General features: G+C 38.6%; 1 protein-coding gene across 3 annotated transcripts in view; it reads right to left on the reverse strand.

The window, feature by feature from the left end:
- GRIA4 (glutamate receptor, ionotropic, AMPA 4) overlaps positions 1-24,687 on the reverse strand; it is a 253,920-nt gene that overhangs the window by 46,898 nt on the left and 182,335 nt on the right. For 2 of the 3 annotated variants that reach the window (XM_009322270.1, XM_009322271.1), the window contains exons 9-12: positions 19,741-19,851; positions 10,605-10,811; positions 3,444-3,814; positions 1,901-2,099 (exon numbers count right to left, since the gene is read on the reverse strand). In XM_009322270.1, coding sequence (XP_009320545.1) covers positions 1,901-2,099; positions 3,444-3,814; positions 10,605-10,811; positions 19,741-19,851 — 888 coding nt within the window. Of the gene's footprint in view, positions 1-1,900; positions 2,100-3,443; positions 3,815-10,604; positions 10,812-18,388; positions 18,422-19,740; positions 19,852-24,687 lie in introns of those variants that run through there. The other variant, XM_009322272.1, reaches the window with a different exon arrangement.

Raw genomic sequence — 24,687 nt, forward strand, 5'->3', positions numbered from 1 at the left:
AAGCACTGGATACTCTTGAAAATGCAACAAGTTAATAACTCCAAAGTTAAATAAACTTGCCTGGTCCTCAGCATAATGTTTTTAACTATCATCACAGCTTCATTCTAGTTGAAAGAATTATTCGTACGCATATATTGTGGTTACCACCTCCGGTTGTGATGGACTGAAATTGGAATTCCCAGAATTAAATTCCTAACTTTCCACAAATTGAGCTAAAGAAGAATCTATGGGTTAAACATAGATGAATATAAATAATGAGTACTGAGGGATTATACTCTTTTCAAGAAAGTAGGAAATCTGGCCATCTCAGGATCAAAATATTTCAGTTCTCAGACAAGCCTCCTATATCTTAATGCCACCATTTTTGTAGACATCTGATGTGAAATCAGGGCTTCTAGGGACCACAAGGTGAGTTTCTACCACTTGGGGTAAAAAATAAGGCTCCCAGAGAGCATCTGTAGTGTCATATTTAGGTGTATACCAACACCCTGGCTATGGAAGAAGACAGGTGCAGTTAGAAACCTGTCACTGAACTGTATCCATTAAAAAATGAGGTACCAAGCACCCTAGCCATTTTAGTGGGATCCCTCTAGAGTTGATGCGAAGAGGAAGATACTTTAAAGGGTGATTTATTTCAACGTAACACACTTGTCCCGTACAGGATGCACAGGGGTGCTTTTCTTTCTCCAGTGTCTCCAGAAGAAGTCTAGAAAACTAGCTTAGACTAAACTCCTTGGACAGCTTCATTATGTGAAGACTCAACCACTGTGTTGGATAAGTGCCATTTATATCTTATAAGGCATCATCTTTTTACAGTTAATAGAAAACATTTGCAAGTTCTTCTATGGGGACATCTCTTGCAATAAAAAGGTTATTTCACTACAGACCTTTTGGGGGACACTCAGCAGCTGCTCTTGAATTGCTACTGTCTATAGTTCACAAATCCCATCCATAATTTTGTTAATGATTCACTGAGTTCAGTTTGGCCAAACTGAAAACAGTCAAGGTGTGTGGGAGTACTTACCACAGAACAGTCCCCTTTCAATTAGACAATAAGAAGAAATTATCACTCCATCTTCCTTTCTTCTAAAAATGCCTTAAACTGCACCTTTCAGATAAATAATGCTGTGTAATTTCCAAGGAAGGATTACTGGCTCACAGCATTTATTCAGAGCCATGGTCAAACACTAAACTCACACACGTCCAGTCAGCTAGGCTTAACTTTCATCTGCTAGAGACATGAAATAAAGCAGGAGGGACTGCTTATTATGTACTCCTTGTGATGTCCAGGCTCCCTGTTTTCTAGCTGGCAAATGATGAGGATTACACACCAACCACACTAACACAGGAAAGCAAATGAAAATGAAGTAATCAATACAGACAGCACAGACATATGAATGGCTATTTAGGCTGTTTCCTAATGCTCCAACCACATCTCCCTGAGATATATTTTCTCTTTATTATTCATCTGAAAGTCAGCAAATTAAAAAACGCATTTCCTGCCCACTACCCAAGACCCTAAAGCAAAATGCCAAATCCATAAGTAGAAACAAAACCTAAAAGACTCCATGTTATCATCATAGGCTTTCAATACTGCACATCATTTCAGTACTGTAGCTTCAGATGAATCAATAGTGCAATGCTGCTTTAATGATCACCGGCTTCAGTATCCCTCAGGGCACCTCTTTTGCCCAATGTGACAGGATCAATAAGCTTTCCACAAACTAAAAAACCTGAAAACTCCAACAAATGGTGTTGTGGGGGTAAAAATGTAGCTAAAGTATTGCAGGAGTTACAAACTATATTACACATAATTGCAAAGTAACATTATTTCACCCTTCTAAGCATCATATAAGAGCAGCCAGTAGGGAGAGCTGCTCTAATGGACATGCCAACTTACTCTGAAGAACTCTTTGGTTGACCCTGAGTCCAGTGTCCCATAAGCAATTTCGGTTTGTTTGGCAAGATCTTCTGCACTTTCTATGGGCGAGACCATTCGCTCAACAGTCAAGAAAGCAGCGAGGTTAGCAGTGTAGGATGAAATAATGATGAGCGTGAAGAACCACCAGACACCTCCAACAATGCGACCTGAGAGGGATCTAAACATGAATAAGATAATACACATTTTCCTGTCTCTTAAGCCATGAAGAGAGAGAGAGAAAGAGAGAAGGCACCATTATTGCTGAACAGGTATCGCTAAGTAACAGTCAATGGGAGGGACATAATTTGCATTTTAAATACTAATAAACACTTTTTCTCTTGAATCTTAATGCCTACAGTACAGAGTCCACTGTATTAATATGTATCACGCACATACAGAAGTTTGAATTCTCTTGAATGGGAATCCCAGTGTTATTATTTCAGGAAATGCCTAACATAGCAAAATTTTTGTCAAAAGTACTGGATAGGTAATCTCTTTTTGGAGACAAAAGTAAAGCATGGTAATTGCAAATCAGTAGCTTTCTCTGTTTCCTCTTAAAAAAAAAAAGACACAAAAGGCTTTGCACATGGATTATGTTGGCTCTAGGATTAAAATGTTCCTGTCACCCAAACCTATCAAACATTCTACAAGCTACTGCAATCATTTGAACTTTCACATTTTTCTTATTTAGGAAGCAAGCATTTTGTGGTAACAGAGATATTTATGTTAAGTAAAAAATTATATTTTCCATTTTAATACCTGTAATTTGATGAGAAGGCTGTTGAGGTGTAATGTACATCCAGTCTTAATCAGTAGCAGTTTTATTGCTAACTTCAATAATAGCAGAGTTAGGCCAATGCTGAACACTCTCAAAATCTCACTGTTAATGGCTAAAATGAAGCATTCAAGTTTGAAAGATTGGGTCATAATGTTTAATGAAGAAGTTGTAGTTACTGCACACTAAAGTTCCAGAACACCTTAAAAGGTTGAGAAATTCAGGACTGGGATCATATATTACATCTGAGGCACCCACTCTGTAAGGCATAGCTTATCCATACAGCGTGGCTTCTCAGAAACAGATGGTCAAATATTCTCTCTCTCATAGATAGCGATATTCTGGAAGCAGTGCTGTAGAACCTCATAGGGAACAGAAATGGGACATTCATTCATGCAAGGAAAATATTCAGCATAATAGTGCGCATTTCATAATTGTAATACAATGGAACTAATTTAACAACAACACAGTTCCTCTGAAGTCAACTCAGTGGAATTGCCCCTGTGTGTACCTGCTGTTTCTGAGAGCTGTTTGTGGTTTATGCACATTGACATACGTAAAATAATAGTAATGACTGAAATTCAAAGCAGATTCTCTGTTGCTCTTATCATAGCTATTTAAAAAGAAAAAAATGAAAAGGCTTCCGAAAGAATGAACTTCAAAACACTGCCAGGAAAATAAGCGAAGGAAGATTTCATGCTTCAGTGTTGAAGATAAAATGCAAATGTAAAAAGATTTGACACAAACCTTGGGGAAATATCACATCCTTGTTGCATAAAGGCACCCAGGGAAAACCAGAGGCTGTTGAATATGCCAAACTCATTGGGAGGCTGGTCACTGGGTCCTTCTTTCCCATCCTCTGGTTCTTCTGTGTGCCACTCATATGGGCTAAACCTGCTAACTAGGAACAGGACCACACTGACACCAATGTAGGCAAAGACTATGCACATCCAGATCTCATACGCCAAAGGGTCCAAGAAGGAAAACACTCCTGGTTTAGATTTCTGGGGCTTTTTGATCATAATGGATATCCCCAAACTCATAAAAGGCTTAGAAAAATCAATGACCTCTTCTCGTACCAAAGTGATGGTCAGAGGCGCAACAGCAATCTCTGCTTTCTATAAAGAAAAAAGAAATATAGATGTATAGATTAATTGGAGTTGGCTTATACACTCAGCTAAGCAGCTAATTCCAAAGGTATGTCATTAACATCAGGACACTGTGGCTTAAATGTTCTTTATACCATCTTTCTGTTTCTGTCTATCACAGTCTATATTTACTCAATATGCTTTTAGTAAAACATACATGTTGCTGGGTTTTATTTTACAGAATTATAGAAATACTTAATTTTCCTGCTAAGGAGAAGACTCTTAAATCTTACAGAGGTGGGCAGCAGTGTAGGTAGATCATTTTAGGTATTAATTTAGATTTAAAGTAAAGGAATTCAAGGAAGAATGAAAAATGAGAATGACCCTATTGTCACTGAATGTATAGAGATTTTTTAATAAGATCCCAGAAACAGTCATTTATTATCATATTTTCATAAGGTACAATCATTCTTCGAGGGAAGCCAACTCATAGACTCAAGAAGTTCCAAATAGCATGAAGCAGCAAAGGTGATTAACTATTGCCATGATGCCACAGAACTGCACGCAGTTGTCTTGGGGGAAAGATAGTTCAATAGGAATGAATCAGATTTTAAACAGTGCAAAAAGGCAAGTATACAGAAAACAGCTGTGCAAAATCATGCAATAAAAGGACAAAAAGTGTGCTGAATCCATTCCCATTAGAGGGGGAAGGAGACAGGAACAATTTCTAATACATTTCTCTAACATGTTTTTAGAAAGAAGATGCCAGTCTTGAATGAATCATTATTGATGATGATGGTGATCACGACTGCTAACAATGATGTCTGCATGAACTATAAGGCATTGTAGCTGTGCTAACGGGTCATTTCTGTCATTAGGGACTCAACATCACATTAACGTTTGCTCCTTGCCTTGCCTTGCCTTGCCTTGTTTGCCCTGTTGTATGCCAAAGCTGTCATTACAGCAGTACTTAAGATGGGAATTGTAAGAGGAACTGGGACAAAAGATGCACCGGTGGGAGGGGAACAGATGCAGAAGCTGCTGAAACCTTTCTCCTGTTCATCATGGTGGTGCTGCATGTAGGTGGATTCACAGAGCAGAGCCTGTGCTCTGTGACCAGCCTGGACTTCTATACAGCTTATGCGCTAAGGAGAGTAACTGAGCAGCATATTTTGAGAGCACTTGGTGTTGGCTGCAAATAAGGCCGACCCACAACCTGCCTTCTGCAGTGGCATTACTCTGCTTCAGGCCTCAATATATGAGATAATATGCATGTATTTACCCCACCTCAGGCCCAGTCATCTTCACAGGCACAATTAAGAGCTATTCATAAATCTCCATAATAGAACTGTTGTAGTTTTATTTTCTATAAATACTTAGTTGGCCTAAATTCATCTTATGGGGTAGCATCTTCAGATATAGTACATAGCCCATAGTTCAGCAAAGCATTTAAGCACGTTTGCCTTTTAGGATGTTCTTAAGGACATTCACACTCAGTAAAATATACAAGGATATATTTAAATCCCATCAATTTCAATGAGATTAAAACATACTGAAAATTAAAGATGTGCTTAAATAGTTTAATCCAAGTGTTATATAAATAGCTTGTGTGATAAAAAAAGACATTGAAATGTAGGCTTTCTCATCTCACAACTTTGAAGCAGATAAACGCATTTAAAATAATGTTTTTGTTATTTTATACGCTAAGTTATACTCAGCTGTATATATTTTTTGGTATTTAATTTAAAACTAATTTCATGTAGTTAAAATTTAAACCTATTTTTGTAACTGTATAATTTTGAAGAATTCAAAAGAACTGGCTCATTTCAGTGTAACGGCCCAAAAATGCAAATTTGTATTAAAATTTCTATATATTAATCATCAGATTCTATCTCTCATTCTGAAATAATTGTGATGCAAACATCATCATAATTTCATGTAAAGATATTATAGTTTAAGCAACACAATTAAAACCATAATTTTGCAAGTATATCACACATTATCTCCGGTGCTAATGTCTTGGGTAAACATTATGACAATAGTGCTAATTCTCTGAATTTTAATGTAAATTTAGTAATACAAGGCATTTTAAAAAAATTGGCTTCTTGAAGTCTTGTGATTACATAAGTCTAACTGAAATAGATATTTTATGAAGAGAGGTACTAGATGAAGAAAAATCACATGTCTAAAATATATTTTTAAATATCCTGAAAATTGTAAAGTAAATTTGGTTTCTGTGGTCTAAGGATTGTAGGATGGTTTGGGCTACTGACATTACTGCATATTTTTGTATTTCATCTCACTCATGCATTCCTTTTTTCTAGAAGGATGGTTTCCACCCTAAGAGTCAATGTCTTTTATACTCCTAAATTTCAGCTACTGTGAACACCTAATGTGGAGTCCTTGAAACGAATTAACTGAAAGACTCAGGGAAACTGATTTGTTACGGCTAATCTTCTCTGCATTTGTCACATAGCGGCATCTTCCTTAACATGGTGTAAATGATAGAGCTGGTCATTGGTCTTCAAAAGTGTTGGCTAACACTTCATTTTTTGTGTCTGCAGATTGCTACTGGGATTAAAACAAGGATCCTTGAGGGTTGTTAGATGTGAGGTGGAAAAGTGACAGCACCACTGTAGTGTGAATTGTGGAGATTTTAAAGACCTAATTAGCACACTGCATATTGTAAGTGAAACACTGGATAAGATTAATCTTACCAAATTTAAATGCTCACAGAGTACATGCAGAACTTGAACTACATCAGAACTAGCTGCCTACACTACTTTAAGGAGCTAAAGAGGAGAAATAGGAACTTATCCCATTTCATTACAATAGTGATCTAATGTCAGATGATTCATAATGTAGATAAACCCGTTTCATGCCAATAAATGTAAAGGGACAGTACACAGATAGGTCACAATTAGATGCCAAATAAGTGGAAAAAGTGCAGCCTCCCCAATCTGGTCATATTATTTATTATTTTTGTAAGACTACTGTGTGCCACATTAAGGCCTATATAAACTCTTCGTTATTGAAAGCTAAATAATGACAATAGCTGTGCATTATAATCATCAGCGTTTGTGCTTTGCCCAGTTAACGTACACCATATAATTATGGATTTAAATGATTAACAATATAACAATGGTGCAAACAATTCATTATTTTGTTGCCAGTGAAATCTGTTTTGACAAAAGCTAATGATACTTCACACTTGAAGCAACTGCATCTGTAACAGCATTTCAATCAAGGCGGCACTGCTACCAAGTACAGATGGATTCTGGATCCTTCTGATATATACAATGGGACAAAATTAAATCTGATGATAAGAGACACTTACTTTTCCAGAATGTATTATTAAAACCTTGTGAATAAAATCTATGCTTGGTACAAACTGTATGAAGGTGGTAAAGCTATCTGAGAAAAATCATGCACGAAGTGATTTCAACTTCAGAAGTTCATGGCTTCTCAAATTTTAAACAGAAATGAGTTGTGACCTTTTGTATTGAGCAGTGAAAGAATAGCATTCTGTGTCAGGAGAATGAATATTTAATGGGGACTGGCTGTTAGCGCATTTGGAAACACCTGTTACATGTGCTTAATGGTATTTCATACCCAGCCAGCATTTCTTCTGTGAGGTTGATATCAAGGGCTATAAAGCCCCACATGGACTACTGCAGGCATTTGGATAGATCAAGGACAAATGACCGAAGATATACTGGTAGTTTTTAGTAGTGTTAAAAACAAAACAGGAAAATAAACACCACCCCCCCCCCACACGACCTTCTGTACAGCCATAGCAAAACTGTACAACACAGCACTTGATACACTGTTTCCCCTGGGACTTGATGGAAAAATCAACTACAGAGTTTAGGTGACAACCAAGCTGCTCTGTGCAGTATCTGAAGGTGTCCAGCTCCCAGAACAACCAATGGTGCATATGGGTCTCAAGGGAACATGGGATAAAATTGGCACGTGTCCATTCTCAGTAACACGGACAGGGCTAAGTGGCATTGGGGTATCATGTAAAGAGCGGGAGAGGAGGGGAGCCTTTCATGTGGCACAGAAAAGGACCAATCTCACTGGCTGGCACAAAACTGTGTGTTTTGTGTAATGTGGTTGGGAATTAGAAACTGTAAAATGCTTCTTAGATAGATCGTCTTGTTAACTTGCTAATTCAGTTGCAAATTCTGTCCCAATCCTGGTTGCATACAAAAAGCCTTCCTTGAAACATAGCCAACTACTCAGAGTACTTGTGTTTATGATTTGGGGATCTACCAGAGAAGATGAACATCCTCTTATAGTACAGCTTTGCAGGAAAGTCTCTGGCTGACTGATTTTTCTGCTTTCTCTATGTAGAATAGGCCAGGGAACCTGATGTTCTGTAAATCATCTGGCAAGGACTCAAGGAAGTTGCAGGGAGGATGCTCTTCATGGATTCCCTATAGAAATCTTAAGCAGCAGACTTTTGTAAGTTAACAGGAAGAACAATTTCCTTTAAAACTACACCTGTAGAAGTACATTAAATGTGCTTGGAGTAGCTCTTGGCCTTAAGGTCAGCTGGCATAGGACAGCCTGTGTCACTACCATGAAAGTTATTTAACCTCTAAACCAGGATGGCTGCATTCAAGCTGCTTATAGGGAATGGTCTCTCCCCCATGCTAGTGTCCAGCTGGGCTCCGAAATTGTTTTGGAGAGTAATTACGGGCCAAAAATACAGCAGGGACCATTGTTACAATTTAACAGTTAGGCAAGCAAGTTCCAGTGCCCAGGGACATTCCCTGGTACCACTGATATACTGGGATAGATATAGCCTAAGGGAGCCTTTGGACAGTACAGCAAATATACTGGGCAACAGTGGACTTCTGTTAGTTCTTTCAATAAAAAAGCAGCTCCAAGAGCTTTGCTGTGGCTCACTCCCAGAGCGCAATTGCAGAATCACAGACTGCAGCCTTCCTAAAAGGATAGTTGTGCAGGAGCTTTTAAACTTGGCCATCAAGCCTTTAAAGAGCCTTCACTTCATTCTTTTCCATTACAAAAAATGAAGTGTTGGCCATGTATTTTGGGACATCCTCTTCATGGGGGTGATTTGCAACAGGTTCCTTATGCCTGTGAGTTTTGCTGCTTTCAGCTATGTTAACAGCAGCAGGTCACATTCCAGTACTGGCACGAACCTCTGTGTGAGCTTCCTAATGACACTTTGTATTTCAGTCTAGCACTAGGGCAGTTTGCGTTTGATGAGGTAAATTTTTCAAGATAAATAAAAGGAAAAAAACCCACCAAATTGAAAACTTAAGTGTAATTTCAAGTTTCCGCTACAATTTTCAACTAGATGATAAGCCACTGAAACTCTGCTATTAAAACTCTATCTGGGCAAGGGAATTTTCTCACAGTATGTAAAATTTCTCAGATGTTTTACAAAACCTACTGGTGTAAAACAGTGCATAGCCATTGACATCCATGTGATGGCTATTGCTATTAAAAGCCAGACAAGGAGTTGCCTCCATTTTAATAAGCTTGAAATAACCTTGTCTTTTAAAATCCTGAGAATTGAGCTGCTTCCAAGCCACTAAAGTGGATATACATACTTTGTGATCATTCAGCTTTTCCACTCTTTAAAGACACGAGTGAGCTTGGTTCCTCCAAGAACTTCCAAGAACATACAGGGTTTTGTGGGGCTGGTATAACCTTCCCATTCCCATGTGGAAGGGAAATCAAAAAAACTCTGGGGTACCATTTCCCACACTCCTATAGCACACAGTCTATTTCGTGTTGAGGAGTCCCTTGAACTGATGCTAGTGGAGAAGACTGACAAAATTCATCAGCTATACTTAGTTAACAGAAGTGAACAGAAATAGAGCTGCAAGAAAAGCCACTAGGCTTTTGCCACACGTAACCCTAACTGCCATTGGAATTGTGGAAAATGCAACTGTGGATGGATCAACCCATATGCAGTAGGTTTCTATAGACAGGTTCAGGCCTGTTATGAGTTCATTGGTGGAAATGTTCTCACCCAAATAGTTTTTGGATTTTTTTTATTCCATCACTGAAATGAAAAGTTTCTCCGAGAATTCTGATCGGTTCTCAGTGCAGATCCTAGCAACTGCAGTCATCAGCAAGCACAGCTCTGAGTTTTGCTACTTTTGATAACACTAGATACTGCAAATATTTCTTTGGATTTGTTGGAACTATTTTCATTAAATATTACAACTTTATGTGTCAACAGAATTGTTAACTGTTATGCTATTCTGAGGAATCCTTCTCCAGATCACTGTATAACATAATGCTCTTAGTTGCTGAACCTACCAGGTTTGCTCTTAATTTTTATTATTGATGTTCATCTTAAAAGTCTGTCTTAATTCTGAATTGCCTAATTGTGTACTTGTCTGTAGTGGTTTGTTATATATGCTTAATATATGATGGTGGATTCTCCATTTCTCAAACTAGACCAAGAGTCCTATCTTTTTTAAATGATCTGTCACCCATTCCATGACAATGAATAAATGAGTGATATTCTTCCCAACTAAGTTTTATAATGTATGAGGAATAAATGCTCTCTAACATTAGTCCTAACACTAATGAATTTTTAAGGGATGTGCAAACTATGGATGTTCTAATGTTACAACGTACTAGTTGAATAAATAGTAGAATTTGCATGAAATTATTTGATTTTCTCTTGAAAATAAACGAAAGCACAGAGATCTGAAACAGAATTCTGTTTCTTTTCTGTGACCCCCAGGTTAAATAAAATGCACATATGCTTCCTATATTACGACTAATACTATGATAAATTAAATCCTGCTTCAAAAATTGGTATGCTTACCCCATAAACAAGTTCTCCCACCATCCCATTCCAGATTTTTGTCTCTGGATCCCTTGCTCCATATTTTCCATCAGGAACAATGGCAATTTTGTACTTGATACCAATATGTTTTGCAATTTCTGACGCCAGATCTACACAGTATCCTTCAAACTTGTCATTCCCTTCAAACGTATCATGGTTTTTCTTGAACATAACATATGGGGCTTCCTATAATGAAAGAAGTAGAACTGTAAAGGAGAAGTATACAGAATATACTTTGAAAAGTAACATGTCATCTGCTGACTGAACAACACACATTTTATCAAAAGTTCATGGATAGTATTAACACATCTAAATTAAAATTTATGAACAGAAATCCTTCTGGAAAGGTATACTATTTACACTGTAATTTGGCTTATACATTTCACAAGATTTATCAACCTTGCAAATTATAAACAGAAAAACCATCCAAGAATGCATATAAATTTTACTTTGTTTTAAGTGAAAGACCTTAGTGCAGTATATGCTAAATTTAAAGCGTGAGTAGAGGTTAAACCTATACAATACAAATGACTGTGGGATAACGCAAGCTATAATTTACACTTTTGACTTCAGTAAGTAAGCATATCCTCTAACATAGTGTGTTTACTGTCTATGTAATTGCAGATGCACAGCCTGAATAATTTGCTTTCTTGGGGTTTAGAATGCATGTTACTAAGAGGCTACATGCATTTTAGTGAGAACATAGAAATATGCTCCGGAGGAAACACTTATCTACCCCTTCAAAAAAACAGTGCAGATTCTGCAAGGTCTTTTAGGATGAATCTAAGCAAAATGCATGGACAAGAATGATATTAAGCTGACACTGACTTTAAATGCTGCATGAAAAAGAAGTACCAAAATATTTTTTGGTTGGTGAATGCCATTGAAAAGAAGTAAAACCTGTCTCAAAAAGTGGATCTTACATTCCCTGTGTAAACCATATTATCACAATAGTGAACATTATGTGATTGGGAAATCAAGGTCACACTGGGAAAACAAGGTCACATTTTTCTTTTTTGCTCTATGTAGATCAGACTTTAGCAATCATTATGTAAAACTATACTTTCTGGTGGTATTTTAAATTACTTCACATAATTCATATTCATAGCCAGTTCCAGATAAAATACTTATCACTAATGTCACCCTTTGTTTGAATTTACATCACAAAATGCTGGCAACTTAAGTTTTCTCTGTGCTGGCCCCAGCAAATGTTGTTTTTTTGACACTAACCTTGGTAGTATTCTGCCCTATTCACATCTTTCCTACATACATAATTAGTAAAAAAATAAAATAAAGGTAAATGTGTAGTCTGCGAATGTCTGCTTCGTTGAAATACTCAACATCAGCTGTAAGCAACAACAATCTTGTAACCTCTATTAGGTGTTTAACAATGGAGGATACGTGGCATTACATGAGCAATAGGGGGACTGAATAAACCAATTACAAAATTTTTCAGTGTGGCAGGTAAATTTTTCCTTTCTGATACAAATATGTAGCTCCTATTAGCAGGGCATGGATCCACCCAAGAGAAGAACTTGACAGGCAAGCCTGAACAGGATCTTTCATTTACTATTATAAGGTGAAAAGGCAGAGAAATAGAAAAGAGAGAGATTATATGTGGGAAACACTATTCGCTTTACTTATGTAAGTTTACTCCCTGTGGTAACTCTGCCCAGGACCCACCTCCGTATAAGGATGGCAGAACAGAGCTTTGTGTAATGTGAGTGGAGAAAGTTGTGTAGTCCGTTTACTTCAGTGTGAGAGAAAGGTCCCAGATTAAATTCAATACATTTGGGAATGAGGAAGTGTTAATGTTTCCTTAAAGATAGAGTCAGGTTCCTAAGTATTGCAGGAATGTCTCACTCCCAGGTGTATTCCCAGAATACCTCTCCTCCCATCATCTCCTTCTTATGTTATTCTCTGCTATGGACATGCCTCTTTGGGCCACAATCCCTTAGCAGTAATTCAGTGTTGGAGGCCATTGATGCATTATGACCATTACTTCGGTTAAGGAACCACACAGCATAGAAAAGTGTCCACGACGATCACTTCCAAAGTCAAATTCTGACTACCTGGTTCCTTGACCTATATAGAAGTATAAATGCCCAGAGAAATTTGAGGTTAACAACAGCAGATTGTTGCCTTTCTTGAGCACATAGTTATAACCACTGCATGGCTAAGGATTGCCAAGGACTTCTAAAATTGGGGCAATCACAAAACAAGCTGTTATCATCCTGATGTGTGTGGCCTGGGCACTGAGAAGACCACTGAGCTACAGCATTAACTACACACTGTAATCACTAGTGATGCAGTGCAATGCAGATACATACAGAGTTTGTATCTTCAAAGGAAAACTGCTGAGTATTACCAGCAGCCTGCACCATTTCTTGTATTCCTATCCCCAGTTAAATCAGCTTAATCTCAACCACCTGTCTTCCAGAGGGAGGGAGAGAGAAGAGCAAGGAGAAGAGGTCCTGCCCTCTCTTTGCTGTAGATCTTGATTTTGGGAATTATTTTGGGCATGAATCAAATGTTCCTCCCTTATATAGGCTTTTTGTTCCTATGAGAGGAAAAGCCAAAATCTGGGTCTTTCTACGTAAGTTATTTCACAAAAATGGTTACAAATAAACAGAGGTGAAAAATACTATGTCTCCTGACTGTGATTTAGCCCACTGCTAGCTAGAAATACAACCAAGTCTTGCCCAGTATCCTGCATTTGTGGACTCTCCTTACAAGCTTCAGATACATTTGCTTGCTGCACCTCAAAAGCAATTTTGTTCTTCAAATACCAGAGTTAGTGACTGCTAGCTCTTCTGATTCAGTCTTTCTTATATATCCCAAGCCAAAGGCATACAATTAAAGTCACACCAGGAAATAATAATTCTGGAGAGGGACACAAAGCAGACAGGCACAGAGGAGGCCAGGTCAGCCTGCTCCTTCTCCCAAAAGCCAGATGCTGTTCTTCTGCCTGCACCTCATCACTGACAGGGCTGCTACAAAAAAGCATTTTGACTGTCTCTGCACAGCAAAGCAAAGTAACAGATGCCTTATTTTTCCTGTTAAAGGCTAAATAAACTTCATCCCTCCTCCCCGTGAGTTCTGTGAGGGAACATGGAGAAGGAAAGCAGTGGGGTCCAATACTGTCCTTGGTAGGTACAAGCAGTGGCAATCTCATCCAGTGGAGGGACCACCAAGTGAGGGCTCAGAAGACCTGGGCTCTGGCAGGGATCTGTTGGGTGACTTGGAGGAACCGCATTGGTTCTCTCCCCATCCACTTCTCTTTCTACACACTCTGGTCTTACCGATTTAGAGCAAAATACAGCAAGGAACATCTCTTATAATGCAATTCTCTTTTAGAGTATACCTCTTGCTGTGACTGCTTTAAAAGAAGCAGCAATTGAGTGAGATCTGCCAGTGTGAAACAATACAATTAAAACCAATGGGAACACCTACTACCTTTTGCTTACTATGTTGTCCTTTCTCTTCTACCTATTTTACACAGAATAAATAACAGTTTCTTTAATTTTTGTGCCTACTTTACCTGCCAAATAATGAGAAATGTATTTTCAAGGTAGAATTTGATGGGGGATGTGGGTGGGACTGAATGTGGCTTTCTGATAAAGACTGTTTGCAAAAAAAATCAAATAGTAGCACTAGTTTTAAATTCTGTCCATTTCAAACTTTGGGGGTGTTTCAAACTAATGGGGTGTGCAGATGTTATTATAATAACATCAGGGCACTGAAAGGCAAGTTTTACTGGTTTGCTAACAAGCAACTTACACAGATGAACTTGCAAGGTCACACTGCAAAGTCATCAAATATCTGAACTGATCAATTGCATGTATTCAGCCATATCTTGATGCTCTTTTCTATCTATGGAACTGAAAAAGATGATTTTTTTCTGTATAATCTATTACAATAGCATTTTCTAAATTAGTAGTAATGTTAGTGTAACCATGCCAGTCTAAAGATATAAGAGGTGCAAGATATCTATGGAGAGGTAATATCGTCTATTAGATCAGCTGGAATAGCTGAAAACAGCAGGCATGTTTTTTGACCGTTTCCAGTTATAGCATCTTGTCTAATAGAAATATTACTTCTCCCCACCATCTTTGTATTTACTACATTTTTGAACTATAAACTCTTAACCTACTGATGTAAAACACAGGTTTGACTTACTGCTGAATGAGGTTTAACACCGCAATATTTGCAAGATTTCAGCTGCTTAATAGTATTCTATGGGGTAGTGAATCAAGGAAAAGTCCATGTTGAAATGATCAATGACTAGCACGGAACAGATATTTGAAATGGTGCAAGTTTTACTTATATAATTCACAATTTTATAACAATACTTAACATTTGTAAATACAAGTTGATGTCTGCAACAATTACCTTTATAGATGTAAACAAATCATTCCACCACATTGCCACAAATTCATGTGTACAGTAAAATGCCCACAACTGATGATTCATACTGTAAGGGAAGCTGGAGAAAGTAACTAACCCAAATACCAAACAGATCTATGTTTGGCTTTCCTATTCTAAAGTTCATTTCAAAATCTTTAAACACTGTAAAAATAATTTGTAAAAGTGACAAATACTTGTGCAAGGAAATGTCTCATTTTTAGAACAGGAGTGGCATACATTATCACACTTTATTCTGAAAGAAACTTCTGTAGATGTCAATGGAAGGTTTTTTGGTTTTTTGTGGTTTTGTTTTTTTTTTTTTTCTGAATAAAGTGTCCAGGATTCGGTTTGAAGTCTTTATTACTGTCATGCAACAAACTTCAATTTTTTCTCCAGTCTACTGAAGAATTTAATTAATAACATTTCTAATGAAAAAATATTTTTCTATTATGAGAAAGGAGGTTATAGTTAGAGTTTTTGAGGTAAGACTCCGTCAAGATTATATCAGTCAAAACAATGAGGGTGGTTCTCAGTCACCTAATTCATTTCAAAATCTTTAAACACTGTAAAAATAATTTGTAAAAGTGACAAATACTTGTGCAAGGAAATGTCTCATTTTTAGAACAGGAGTGGCATACATTATCACACTTTATTCTGAAAGAAACTTCTGTAGATGTCAATGGAAGGTTTTTTGGTTTTTTTGTGGTTTTGGTTTTTTTTTTTTTTCTGAATAAAGTGTCCAGGATTCGGTTTGAAGTCTTTATTACTGTCATGCAACAAACTTCAATTTTTTCTCCAGTCTACTGAAGAATTTAATTAATAACATTTCTAATGAAAAAATATTTTTCTATTATGAGAAAGGAGGTTATAGTTAGAGTTTTTGAGGTAAGACTCCGTCAAGATTATATCAGTCAAAACAATGAGGGTGGTTCTCAGTCACCTAATGAAGGTATCTGTCATCTGAGACGCGCTAAGGTAACCTGCTTGACCTCCAAGTGCCGTTCTGCAGGTCCTTTGTGCTGCCTCTTTACAGACAGGTCTGATATCCTCAGTGCTAGGCATCCACCTATGGGCCACTGAATGAATTTCTAAATCCTAGTGGACTTCGATGAAAACTTACTTACTTGGGGCACAACTCATCCCACGTGCCTGAAACAACATACAGTAGCTGAGACATCCATGTGGAGTGGTCATATATGGTGTAAAACAGGCAAGTGTCATCCTGCCAGTGTAAGAAATGGGGATTAGGAAGTATATCCTAGAGCATCTTAAATGTCACTGGGTACTTAGAAGTGGGCAACTGAATCAACACCCTTTTTAAAGTCATCTACATTTAGGTGACTCAGTCTTGAATTGGATCCTGCCCTTGAAACTTAATCTGCCAACACCAAAACTATCTCATTAAAATACTGAGCTGGAAGCCACAATGCAGACGCAGCTCATTGTACATCAAGCTTTGTATCTAAAGGATTTTTATGATCTTTTAAGTTTTGCAATCTCTGCAAACTTTGTACACAGTTGGCTGTATCATGAAATGGATTAAAGAGTTTGGAATAGTCTTCCCAGCCTACTCTCCTATATTCTACTTCAACATCTTGTCACCGTATTTCTCAACTTGCTAAATTAGAAATTATCGTTCTTCCTAGCTGGATAAGTCACTCACTTTAGCTTAGTGTTAGAGGAGGGCTGCACATGGCATCCCTTCTCCTGTCATACAATGAGCCTACTGTGCACTTGGAGGTCCCAAACTCCCCCTGGAGGGAATGCTTCTGCAGACAGGTAGAAAATCTGTCCTTTCCAGAGGGCCAGATGTGCAGGAGGCTGTGCATCACATGAGGTGCAGGACACAGGGCTCTCCCAGGAACTATAAAAAGCAGGGCTGCACAGCAGCTGGTAGAGTAAAGCGCATCAGCTGCCCCTGCTGCCACGTCTCTCTGGGCTGCTCCTTCACCACATGACTAATCAGAGATAGGTTGAGTGCCTATGCGCTAAATCAAAACTGTTAAATAAATTCTACATCCTTTAACTACGTTACGAATGAACATAACATTTTGCCAAGTAGAAAACACTGTAATTCGTTATTATGCACCTTCTATGCAATAGCCATACAGCCACATTACAGCAAAGTAAGCATAGACACATAAAAACTGAAGAAACAGCAGGCAAATCAACTTGTGCTATTTGGCTTCAGGCAAAAATTAAAGCGAGCCATGCTGAAAACTTGTAAACTTTTCTTACGCTGCCACGACACCTGTCTTTAAAGACTGAAAAGCCTGACAGCACTGGTTGCAGAAGCTTTTCAGTTTAATGTTGGAAAATATGCATGCAGCCAAAATTATATGCGTAATCTAAAATGGTTCAGCTTCCCTTCAATGTGAAGAGGGCAATGAAGAGGTCAAAAGTCTCTGTCTGGCATTTGCAACGTGACTATAATACAGAGAAGAGCAAAATAACAGGATTCTGAAAGTTATTCTAGTTAAATATATCTTTTCTTTGTGTGTGTGATCATATGCTTGTGGATGCTAAATACATTGCCCTGGCAGGCCATATTAAGAATCATGGTTCTAATCTGCCTTCAGCATCATGTGTGCAGCTCCCAGTGGAGTCAATGGGAGATGGGCACGATAAGGCAGAATTCACCATATATTCTTATTCAAACCAAATTCTGATATATTTCTCTTGCACTGTGATTTTGAAACATTGAAAGGGGACACTTTTGGTCAAGCAGTTCTGTTTTCAAATAATTGCATTTATCCCAAAATAACATGCTGCATAAACATAGGGCATGCTTTGGAATATTAATTCAGCTTTTTGGTTTTGAAAATGATCCCACCAGTCCTTTCAATACAGGGACTGGAAAAGTTCTTTTGAAGATAACATTTATTATGCACATCAAAATGCTTCAATGCAAACAGGACAGGCAAGATAACACATTTTAAAAGCTTTCTTGTTTTCCTTTTTTTCCTTTCTGGCAAACAAGAACTTTTTATATTACTTTTCATTATTATTTTTTACTCGCTTCTCCTAAGCTTGGAGCTATTTATGGAAATTACAGTATTCATGTATGGTAGCTTCAGTCAAAGATATCAGGATTGGTATGAGAGGAAAATTTCGACTGAAAGCTTGTTATTCACATCGTTCTCTTCTCAGCTTGGCAAAGTTGAAGGTTAACGTCATCTGTTCTAGACATTTCAGATTAGTCACAGAACTTTTCTTGGTGGTTCAGTGCCTGGTCATCCAGTCAGAGGAACAGTAATCCATATGGAAAAATTAGCTCAATGCTACTAGACTGGTGGTTAATACTTGAGCCTTAGTTAGGAATGTTCGCAGCATCTTGGGACTCTTTTCTTCCTTGATCAATTTCTTAAAATAGGATTCTTCATCAGAGGCTGAAAAGAGGAGGACTGTACTGAAGTATATTTTTTTTTCCATCACCAAGTCTTTTTTTTTTTTTTTAGGAAAAAGATACATATATTTTAAATGTCCCATGCAAAAAAAAAAAAAAAAAAAAAAGTTACACAGTTTGGTTAGGAGTTACATTCTGAATTCCTGTATAGTAGTTTGGTTGGTTTGCATCCTGCAATGATAATCTTTAACAGGAGATTTGTTAAGACATATTTAATGCATAAATGCTGATACACACTGCTGGAAATCTGGTAACTAACTGCATTTTTGAGTAAGAAAATGTCTTGACACTTTCCTTTGGATTATTTTCAACTTTGTATTCAATTAGAAAAATTATTGCTTAACAACACATACAGAATATTCCTTCCCATCTGAGACACAGCTTATTCTAAAGGGTTAAAATATCTTGTCTAAATGAAGCAGGTGAAAAGGGCAGTGAACTGAGATGTAAAATCTTAAAAGTGGTCAGGTAAAGGTCACCTTTTGCCAGTTGGCTTTGACAAATATCAGCTTAAAAGGGCATGTCTGACTTCAGAGGGAAAATTGTTAAATAGTTCGTTTAAAATACAGATTTGTAAGAAACAATGGTTTTGAAAAACTACATATTAAAAATGTAAATGAATGAAGCAACTGTATTCTTCTTTGCAACCACTCTTTAAAAACACCAATAACACTGGAAAATCAAACCCCAAACCTATTTAGATTTTATTAAAATGGAAATTTTATTGAAATACTGAATAAACATATTAAGAAATATGTTCAAATGCATCTAGTAAATTCATGTTTTCATTCACAAGTAGAAGTAGATAATCCAGTTCTGACTGGCTGACTGAACTATACTACTTATAATTTTAGCTCTTGCTAATGCCAATTTTGAATTTATAAAGTATCAACAAAAAAGGACACTGGCATTACAGACACATCATTTTATACCCTCTGTTCAGTTCTATCGTTTAGAGGTTTCAGGTTTTTCTTTTCTTCCAGTTTCTTGTGAGCCAAGATTTATCAATTAGAGGTTGAAAGAATTCACTTCTATTTCTGAGACTTACTTTAGTAAAAAATGGAAAAGACTGAATAAAGGAAAAAAATTACCACAAGTAAATTTTAAAAACCAGATTTCAAGTGAATCATTATATTAAATGCGTACCAAAAAAACTCTGTACAGACATGACAGTCGAGATAATTAAGATATAGGGCTCTCACCCTCCCACTAACCTAGGAACTGGCAGACTAAATTAGACCATAACTAGAAATGAGATTGTGTCACACAGCAGTATAAGCATTAAAAAAATAAACACCTTACCAAAATTGTAGTGACAACTACTGTTCTATTCTCAATGGCTGAAGTGTCATTTCCAAGTGTAGGTTCATGCTGAATCAAAACTAATTTATCCATGTCGTTCCAGTAACCAACCTGCAAAACAAAATGTGTATAATTTACAGTAGAAAAGTCTATATTCTGTATAATTACAAATATAAATGATTGTAAGAACAACAGAGTGATCCAAAGATAATTTTGTACCAAAGGAAGTGCTGTCATGCTCATAGACAGGTGCACAGTGGTATGTATCTAACACTCTGGGTATACCATCTTGCACCACTGCTGCACAGAGTCAGACCTGGTATCGCTGCCACTCAGCTGTTCCTGAATGATCTGAGCTACTTACTTCGATCAGAAGTACAAGTTAAATCCCATTTTCAATAGTTTGAAGCCTTCCTGGGGCATAAACGAGATATAAGAATTTTTGCTCTCCACAAGAAAATTTTCATTCACTAATCCTCCAGATCTTCTGGTCTTAGACGGAGGAGTGAAAGACATCTAGATGACAGCTTTGCAATTCAATGGCTGATCTAAATTCCCTGCTCCATTGTGGGCCTCCCAGGAGACCCCAACCCAGGGACTTACACCAGGCTCGTTCCACTTAACTGCTGGCACTGACCTTTAGTACCTACATTAGAAGCCCTGTTATTAAAGCTTTCTTTACACTCACTGGACAGACAGGCACCACCAGACAGTGACTCAGCTGACGCCAGGATAAGCATCCCTCCTAGAAAAGTGCTTGCTTTCCCCACTGACTCTAAAGCGTGGTGAGAGTGAATTTACTCTAAAAGTATCTCTGGTAAGTGCCTACAGGGAAGTGGAACAAATCAGGTTTTCGTTTCCCTGTCTGCATTCAGGCTGCTACAACCCTTCCCAGAGCAGCCTTAAGGTGAAACGGCTGCCTTTGTTCATTGCTGGCGATGAACTACTCTAGAAACAGGTTTGAATCACTTGTTCTTGTATTCCCATGGAGGGAAAAAAAAAAAAAAGAAGTGGTATGCCTGCAATCAGAAGCCTTCCCTTACAAGAAGAGCAAGACATCGCTCTTTGCAGTGCACACTGCTGCAGCCTACAGCTGTGCCCTCTGCATTGGTAGTGATGCTGCTGGGCACAAGACAAGAGTCAACATCCTTTCCTGTGAGGGCCCAGTGGTGCAGTGCTTGCTGTAAGACCAGATGGGATGAAGGCAGCCTGAGAAAAGGAGATTCCCCTTCAAACTTTTATTGATGCTTTTGGGAGCTGCCCAATGAACACTTAAATCTCCCCACATGCCCTCAAAAAACCCCTGCAGGGTATGTACTATGTCTTTGGATGGCCAAAAGAAGATACGAGACCTAAAATACTTCACTGTTTTTGTAAATCCTGGCCAGTCACAATCTTACAGCACACTCAACTCCTCACTCCATGTGGTGACACCATTAGTAGCTGTATGTATAGTATAGCAAGTGGTATTTCTGGATTATGACTTCATCCCAATCATTTAATCTTGCTCCGGGTGAAGTTAGGTAGGAAAGGTCATTTGCGAGGCTTCCTATATGACACATGATGATACCAGTTCAAGGTGAATGCCGGCAGTGTGCCCAGGCGGCCAAGGCGGCCAGTGGCATCCTGGCCTGTATCAGAACTAGTGTGGCCAGCAGGAGCAGGGAAGTGATTGTGTCCCTGTACTCGGCACTGATGAGGCCGCACCTCGAATACTGTGTTCAGTTTTGGGCCCCTCACTACAAGAAGGACATTGAGGTGTTAGAGTGTGTCCAGAGAAGGGCAACGAGGCTGGTGAGGGGTCTGAAGCACAAGTCTTATGAGGAGCGGCTGAGGGAACTGGGGTTGTTTAGCCTGGAGAAAAGGAGGCTCAAGGGAAGACCTTATCACACTCTACAACTACCTGAAAGGAGGTTGTAGCGAGATGAGGGTTGGTCTCTTCTCCCAAGTAGCTAGCAATAGGACGAGAGGAAATGGCCTCAAGTTGCACCAGGGGAGGTTTAGATTGGACATGAGGAAAAACGTCTTTCCTGAAAGAGTGGTTAAACATTGGACTAGGCTGCCCAGGGAAGTGGTTGAGTCACCATCCCTGGAGGTATTTAAAAGACGTGTAGATGTGGCGCTTAGGGACATGGTTTAGTGGGCATGGTGGTGTTGGGTTGACGGTTGGACTCGATGATCTTAAGGGTCTTTTCCAACCTAAATGATTCTATGAATCAGTGAAATGGCAAGTGGTTCATGAGTGGTCCCTTGTCTCACTCTTATTTGGAGACGTCTAATTCCACCTTCCCACCCATCCTTTCAGCATGCCAGACATAGGTCCCTTAGCTGAAGCTGCTCTTGCATGTAACCTGTGACTCGCTAGCAAACACCCTCCCTTTTCCCCCTTCTTGCCATTCTCTTTTCTGCAACTAGATCATGGTTGTCTGTGGACCCTCTAACAAGATTGCTGGGGAATGGCTCAGTGCCTGTTCCTCTGACCCAGTGCTGGCAGCACGCAGCTCCATGTCAAATGGGCAACATGAACACGAACATGTCAGTAGAACAGTGCTCTAATCCCATCTAAAGTGGCTCTCCAGGTTGCTGAGAACCTAATGAATTAAGAGACTGATCTTTTTTCCCAGGAAAGGTGCAGACAGTGGCAGTGATTTTAAAAGGTTTTTATCAAAGAGATGCAATTCAAGCTGGCACAGCTCACTTTTCAGAAGCACCTGGGGACCAGTCAGCAGCAACTCTCCCTTCCCTCCTTCCTTGATTAATTAGGAATTCATGAGACCAAGAGCTGGGGGAGAGGAACACCTTGTTCATCTTACCAGAAGAGGAAAGGGAATTTTAGTGGAAAGTGGGCTCCAGACAGAGGTCCAGTGTAATTGTCAGTGCCAAAGGACAGTCTGTGCCTTGGATGAAAAGACTTCAGTATGATGGAAACTGGCTAAATGATCAGATCAGTTATGCAGCCAATATTATTTCTAACATTATTGTAGAACCCAGACTAAAATTTACCATCACATCACATTCACCATCACTGCCTCCATGATGTGGAAAAACACCTTGTTCATATCAATGCAGTGATGCGATATGAGAGTCTAGAAGTGCAGGGGGAAGTGCTTTTGGTTCCTGGTCTCATATGCATTAAAGAATCCTGTATATTCTTAAACCAGCCAACCTTCCTCTTGATTTTTACGTTTACTATTTCATTAATTTTCTTTTTGAAAAAGATTTATGGAAAGGCAAGTCATTTTAGCAGTCCCTAGAGCACTGTGCAGACACACTCACCACAGAGAATTACAAATACATGAAGTAATTCAATATGAGTAAGTGAGTATGAGTGAATATGAGTGAATATTTTTTTTCTATTAGTGAAGCAAACAAGCACAAACTCTTCCCATGCATAGCTTCTGGTATATTTAGTTGAAATGTTCCTTTTCTTTTGCAGTTGCTATTACAGCACAGGAGCCTTGATTTAGGTGTCTGTAGCTAACAGGAAGCTTCAGCATTGCTGATACAGCGGAGAGGGAGGTTTTCTTCCTAGTAGGATGCACTGCTAACAAATATTCTTTTTCATCCAGACAACCGTAGAGTCACAGATACAATTGATAACTGAAAATGTCAAGCTCCTGTCAAAAACTGTGACCAGCTACAGGCAGAATATGTACACCAAACCTGGCAGTTTGGGAAGCTCATTATAATAGTGAATGATTGTTTTTCATTGTGCAATTCCTCGCTGCTGGAACGTTCAGAAGGAAAGCAGAAAATGAATGATGTACTGTGTTATAAAAGTAAGTACCATATGAAAATGCAGACAGAGATAAAGGAGGTTTTTGAGGAATGGCAGGCATTTTTTAAAGGAATTTTAGCTTGTGTGCATGGGTGTGAGCTTGCATGTGTGTATCTCAAACCTGTGCTAAAGTAACTCTGAAACTGGATTACTGAATAAATATATATCATGACACTTGTATAAGTATATAGATTCACAGTCACTGTGAGAGCACTAAATAAGAATATGCTTTCCTATAAATACCTCAAATCCCCAAGGAAAAGAACTCCTCAAAGGATAGGATTGAATTCAGCTATTAAAGTACATACAATTCTATTTGGATTGCAATTGGACTTTATAGCAGTTGCATCCACTTATACAGAGGCTGAATTTGTCTTTTAGGAAACACTATTGCAAAAATATCTGCCTCAAGGTAAATTTGTCACAACAGTTTGGCATTTGAATGAATAGTGTCATTTCTGAAGGCCTGTGTGCCTTGTAGCAATCACTGAAGTGACTGCTGAAGCCCACAAGTCACGAAGGGCAACAGAATACTCAAAATTTTTGGTAATCAATTTTCATGTTAGTTGCCCAACTTGGAATTTAGGAACCAAATCTTAGACTGTCTTGTGCATGTACATGTGTAAGTATATGCTTTGTTTACTTCCCCCCCCCCTTAATTTTTTTTTTTAATCTTGGTGACATAATGAACAGTGAATGACAGAATCACAGAATGATTGAGTTGGGAAGGGACCTCTGGAGGTCATTTGGTCCAACCCCCCTGCTCAATCTAGAGCCAGTTGCCCAGGATCGTGTCCGGATGGCTTTTGAGTATCTCCAAGGAGGAAGACTCCACAGCCTCTCTGGACAACCTGTGTCAGTGCTCGGTCACCCTTACAGTAAAAAAGTGTTTCCTGATGTTCAGAGGGAACCTCCTGTGTGCCAGTTTGTCCCCATTGCCTCTGGTCCTGGGCACCACTGAAAAAGAGCCTGGCTCAATCTTCTTTGCACACTCCCTTCAGGTATTTGTACACATTGATAAGATCCCTCTTGAGCCTTCTCTTCTCCAGACTGGACAGTCCCAGCTCTCTCAGCACTTCCTCATAGAAGAGGAAAGGTTAACGGTCTCTCCTGGTTAACAGGGGAGGTCCCGGACGACCGGAGGCTGGCCCATGTGACGCGCACCTACA

The sequence above is a fragment of the Pygoscelis adeliae genome, unplaced genomic scaffold, assembly GCF_000699105.1.
Source record: "Pygoscelis adeliae isolate BGI_AS28 unplaced genomic scaffold, ASM69910v1 Scaffold383, whole genome shotgun sequence".
Lineage (NCBI taxonomy): Eukaryota > Metazoa > Chordata > Aves > Sphenisciformes > Spheniscidae > Pygoscelis > Pygoscelis adeliae.